General features: G+C 45.2%; 1 protein-coding gene across 1 annotated transcript; it reads right to left on the minus strand.

Moving 5' to 3' along the window:
• Positions 1–2,323: 2,323 nt before the first annotated feature.
• Positions 2,324–3,499, minus strand: tmem121b (transmembrane protein 121B; the record flags this gene model as incomplete). Its single annotated transcript, XM_083999445.1, has 1 exon — positions 2,324–3,499. The coding sequence occupies one exon, from the start codon at positions 3,497–3,499 to the stop codon at positions 2,324–2,326; it is 1,176 nt and encodes a 391-aa protein (XP_083855571.1).
• Positions 3,500–6,290: the final 2,791 nt, after the last annotated feature.

Here is a 6,290-nt window from a genome sequence, read left to right on the forward strand (position 1 = left end):
GGGGTCCATTCAAAAGGGGGCTGTAGAAAACCTGTTTGTCATGGCACTGTTGGATCTTTATGCATGGCGTTGACTTACACACGTGTTTATCTACTCTAATCTCAGTACCAGACACAGCATCTACACACCGGCAGACAACACCGTCGTCGATAGAAAACACTAATGAACACGGGTGGAGCAAAGCCCATTAGGTGAGGATTCTTCAAAATTGCACTTACGTTCCAACACAACACAAAGTCCAGATGCTCTCTCTTTCTCTCTTTTTTCTCTCTTTCTCTCTCTATTCAAGTGCAGTCGTGAACACACACAACTCAACAAGGTCCATTGCACTAAAGTTTGTTCTCCTTTGTTTGTAAGCTATTGCAGGTGTCGGGTTGGACTGTAGCACCTGTGTAGACTGGTCGGGAAAAAAAGGAGCATTGTAAGGCTGGTTACAGATGATGCATTCCAGACTTGTCCCAAAAAAATTGGAAAAACCCATTCTCTTGATTACGTAAAACGTCCGTCAGCGTCAAAATCTCTGGTGATGATTGGTCAGTCCAGGGTTTCAGAGCTGTAAACACTATAGAATCAAACTGCTTTGAAAAGCTTTTAGCCTAATAACACTGAATCTAGAGATTCCTATTTTTTGCATCACATGATGTAAAGTCCACCATGAGTCCAGCTGTGGTTCAACACTACTGCCTCAGGCTTTGTGGCAATTACTTTTGATTCATTAGTGTTTGGTAATATGCACCACTCGGGCCCTATAAGGTAGCTCCTGAATGTTTATCCAGTCACAGGGGCCCGTCTTTTATATATAGACCCAGTGTTATCGTACAGGGCTGGAACTAGTTGTCGACCTTGTGGCTCTGTGTTATAGGCTGACTGGGCCCTGCAGCTGGTACTTAAAATATAGCTGATGATCTGTGCCCAGGCATATATGATGTGCGTTAGATAATAACTCTTCATAGAATTACATATTTGAAAAGAAATCCTTGTAAATAACATTTCAAATGCAGTTGATGGTCTGTTCTTATAATGATGTTATTGACAAACTAAAGGGAGTCAGTGCTTTTTTGTAGTTTAGCCCAGGCGAACAGCTCCTCGTTTTAGAAAGCTTTTTTTTTCTTTCTTTTTTTTTAAAAAAAAGGGGCCCTTTATAACTTAACAACATATACACAGTTGAAAAGTAAAGTTGCACCAATGGTTGTTTATTAATCTCTGAGATGTCTGCCTTCGCCCCGGTATAAAGGAGGTGGCTGGATTTCAGCTCATGCTCACCATATCTTATAAACTCTAAAGCAACATGACGCCCCTGTAGCTTTGAACTATCTGGATGTTGTGTCATAGAGACTGCTGGCCTACTTAGTTGGAAAGCAGCTCAAATGAAAACTGTTCATGGGGACACTGTTTTTAGAAAAAACATATTGCTTTTCAATGTTGTGTACTCCGAGCAGTACAGTTTGTCTCCAATGTTTCCCTTGTTGGGATTTTTATAGTCATGACATCTTTCTAGTTTAGATTTAACATCTAGTTTTAAAGAGGAACTATGCAGAATTTTCACCTTAACTATGCTACATTTTTACCTTAATTAAACAGCTTCAGAGTAATTGTGATGGTTAAATGACTTGTAACTTGTTACAGGGAGAATGGAGGCTCTCTGCCTTTCATCATCAGCATCTCTTGGCCAAAAACCACTGACACAACGCGCCCTGTAACCTGTAATCTCTTGTTTATGACAGATAAGACTGTAACACATATATGTTAAATACTGTTATCCACCGCTCCATGGATTGCTTTCTTGCCGGCTTTGTTGAAAACAAACGCACATGGCTGGGAGGAGGGTTGCATAGTTCCCCTTTAATACTGTTAAAGATTTTTCTTGCTATGAAGCTTGCACTGCATACATTTAAATAGATTAGTGGTTATCAATCTAAGCTGGGGTGCATGGGGGGCTCAAAGGGGGCCACACCTCATGTCTTGCCCACAGGCCAGTCAGCAGGTTAGTCCAGCCCTGCTGGAATGTTGGAGGCGAAAAAATCTCAACTCACCATTAGCAGAAATGCATTTTCGCAGTGTATCTGGTGACCCTGATTGAGCCTGTACTTTTCATAGTTAATTGATTTAATAGGAATACAGTTCTAGGCTACTTTCCCTTGGGGAAACCTAAATTGATGCATTGCTGTCTAAATACCTTGCATGTGGGCTGTTAATTAAGTATTTTCATGCCATCACTCAAAGCCAGTGTCTGGAGGCAGAGGTTGGGGCTGTAATTCCGATTTAATGGGGGGATTTTCCAATTTCAAGCTGTGTTAGGCGAACACCACGACTGTCACGGCATCTAGGACTGGGTGACGGCCAAGGTGTTGACGTATCCGTGCGGACACATGTCATTCTCGGACACGCAGTGGGAGAACTGGGCCGGGTTGCCGCCTCCGGCCAGCCTGCGCACGCCGCGCACCGCCACGCACTGCTCCACCAGCTCCAGGAACTTACAGGCCAGGAAGAAGATGTTTTTGAACATGAACACCGACACCGGCATCTTGTAGACGTACACCTGGAAACACCTGACCACCAGCAGCGGCGCGTTGACCAGCAGGCCCGTGGAGAAGCGGGCCCACAGCCACCGGCAGCGCAGCTCCGACGCGGTGAGCTCGTAGAGCCAGATGACCGGCACGGCCAGGGCCACGAAGTACACCGAGATGACGGTGTACTTGAGGTACAGGGTGGGGATCTCGTTCCTCAGCAGCATCTCCAGCAGCGTGAAGCTGTCCAGCAGGTCCAGGCAGGTGCTCATGAAGCAGCTCTGGGAGTGGTGGCGCGTCGCCCCGTTCAGGTCCTCGATGATGGAGTTGATGAGGCAGAAGAGCAGCGGCGCGGAGAGCAGCACGATGATCTTGAAGCCGGTCACCCCGCACGGGACCTTGAGCGCGATCAGGTCCAGGATGGAGGTCTCCAGGACCAGCACCACTTTGGGGGTGCAGGCGATGACGTAGATGAGCCAGGCCAGGTAGGCGTAGGTGAACTCCCCGAGGTTGCAGCCGAAGATGGAGCTCTTCTGGTGGAAGCCGCAGGCCCGCTCCCGCTTGCTCCGCGCGTTCTTCATGAAGAAAATCCCCCAGCCCGAGATCACCACCAGGTCCGTGGCGATCCACGAGCACCAGTACAGGTCGGTGAAGATGATGAGGTAGAAGTCCAGGATGCCGCCCTGGAAGATGAGCAGGAGGAAGCAGAGCGCCTTGTACAGCAGGCTCCTCTTGGATCTGTGCGCCAGCAGCGGAGCGGTCTGCATGAACTCCCCCGATGTCATGATGCAGGTGGCGGCGACCAGCGGCTGGATGCTGCCGCTCTCCTCCGGGATGATGCTGCCGCTGGTGGTCTGGGTGTCCCGCCTCCTGCTCAGCTGGCCGCCGGCTTCCGGAGAAGAGGAGACGGGGGAGTCGGGGCAGTAGCTGCTCGCTTCGTATCGGAGGAGGTAGTCGGCCTTCGGATTGTCTTTCCCAGTTTCAGAGATCATTGTATTTGCGCGGTCGCCTCCCTTTCTCTCTCCTCTTTTTCTTCCTTCCACCGATGCTTTGAAAGGTGGAGAGGCGGAGGCATGCGCAAAGAAAGGCGCGGACTTGATCTGATGGAATGGACTGCAGCGGCTTCCATAGACCTGCAGCTTGTTGAACAGCTGTTACCTCCATCACTTATTCATTAGGTTGGGAACTAATCACACACCTGCATCAAGTGGTCAACAGGCACAACAGACTGACTGGACTTCTGAAGGTCTTGGTGACGGACCCGGCTGCTTCAATTCTGATCTTTCTTTCTTGCTTTCTTTGTTGCACATCACATGTGCTGGGATACCATTAGCCTAAGTAACAAACAAAGAAACAACCAACAGAAAAAAATATTTAGGCTATTATTATTGTAGACAAGCACAATGAGAATGGTGCAAAACAAGTAGGCCTATTAATATAAATTTGGAGCACATAGGATTATGCCTATTTAAATATGGAGTGGTTTTCACAGCTTTTCTGTTACAAGAGGTATGTAGTGTTTTAATGTAGCCTACTTAATCTCCCTTTTAAAGGTACAGATTTCTTATTATATATATATACATGTCTCAGGAAGTGAGAGAGGGCCAGTTCCAGGGCCCCAGAGGAGCCTCCAGCAAGTTGGCCCCACCAGGCCACTGCTGCCCCATCAGCCTGGAGCTCCACCCAGGTGCAGGGGTACAGATCCAATGTCAGGATGGGGGGGGGGGGGGGGGGGGGGCACACAAGTTTGTTTTGCTTTTTTTGCCTATATGCCATGAATCACAACTTGTAGAGGCTCATTCAAAAAGTACTGCACAGGGAATCATTTATTGTGCTTACCGTTCTTGTTTATTTGTCCTATAACAGTCAACAGCACGTATCAGCTTACCTAACTGTTAATTTTAAGGGTCTCGGGCCTGTAATGTCTACTCACGTTCTTATTTTTTGTCGGAGTCACAGAGGTGCAAAGGTGAAGGCTTGGAAGTGGAGATACAGACTACTGTAGGTCATTTCTGTTAACTCTATGCGATGTGATGTGATGAGCTGGAGATAGGCTGTTGGTGAAGACTCGGAAAGTAGACATTTTTTTCATATCATAGCAATCACTCCCATGGCAACCGCTGAAGTTCCATGTGAAGTTCTCCATGAAGTTGTTGCTAGGATACACAGACCAAACATCCTCAGGCACTGATGGAGAGATGCAGACTGAAGTCTGAACAACTGGGATCATCCACTTCATACACACCTTGATGGACCAGGACGGCTCCTCTCTCTTCTCTTCCTCTCCTCACTCTATAGTTTCTACTTGTAGGTACGTTTTAACACTTTGATTTTTCAGCTGTTTCGTTTCCTTGTCAAATAAATAAATGAATGCATGAATGAATGAACATTTCATTCATCACACTAAGTTTGAACTGGTTTTGGTGGTTGAACTCTTATTTCCAATGAGTAGATTCATTTCTTCCTTTGAGCAAATCAAAGAGAGACTATAGACAAGTTTGAACATTTTCTTTTCTAATTAGTTGCTTTCCTTCTGAGAATAACATATGCAGCCTTCACATGCCCTGTTAGCTTATATTTATTGCTTGGAAACAATTAAACTATTTAAAATAGTATTAAAATTAATATTATTTAAAATTGAAATATGTCAGATGTAAAAACAAAACAAAACAGTATTTAAACTGTATGAGTAAGTTCAAGCATTTATCAGGTGCACTATTTGACTGCATGTTATACTGACTGTGTCCTCTAGAGGGGAGCAGTGTGAAGTTTTAACATAACATATATTTTATGTTCCCAAGCTGGAAAATTACTGAGTTAGAGGAGCAGAAAGAATGAAATAAAAACGTATGATATAATTAAAATATATATATATACATACAGTAATGTAAGAAATAATAGTAGGCTATTTACAATTAAATAAGGAATAATATGTACGAATGGATAAGCCTAGGTTATATAGCTATTAGCTACACTGTTTGGTCTGGAATGTAATAATGGTTTTAAAGTTGCTCTCATGATGTTAGCTCACTGTATCAGCTTTGTCTCTCAGGTTCTGTCTTGTTGCTTTTCTAACGCTCACTGACTCCACTTGGAAAATCACATGATGTCATTGTTAAACTGGGAGTGGAGACGCTGCAGTCCAGTGGCTGTAGTGGTCCAGACTCCTGCTTCTCATCTCTCTGTCGGCTCCTCAGCGGTCAGTTGTCATTCACCACGCACCACACCACCCACCTCAGAGGACCGGAGGCAGGAGCAGCTCATCAGAGTCCACATCACTCACATCTCTCCAGCCTCTTTCTTCTCCCCTTCACCACCTCCATCACCAGTGTCTATACGTCCTTTACTTCACTCAGCTCCACCCCTCTTCTTTTCCTCATTTCTCCTGCTTTGTCTTTGCTGCATCTGTCAATCTCTGGTGGACATTCCCATTTTTGATCAGTGTGCAAGCTTTTTTCTCCTGTTGCTCTGAAATGTTTGTTGGCTTATGCACCTGAAAAGAGGATTTTTTGGACAGTGAACAAGAGCGCAAACACCGTTGCTACTCCTGCTTTGTCAATAAATGTTTCTTCATTCAAGACAGAATCAACTCTCATGTTTTATATGCATCAGTGCCAATTAATGTACAGCCCTTACAGAAAGACCACATGAACTTCACATGTGAAAAATTTTGCACATGGGAAACATGTGGTTTTGGCCCAATTTTATGTGAATTCACACACGTGCTCTATAGTAACACATGTTACCACATGTGTTACCATGTTGAGCACAGGTGGAAAATGG

The sequence above is a fragment of the Trachurus trachurus genome, assembly GCF_905171665.1.
Source record: "Trachurus trachurus genome assembly, chromosome: 23".
NCBI lineage: Eukaryota > Metazoa > Chordata > Actinopteri > Carangiformes > Carangidae > Trachurus > Trachurus trachurus.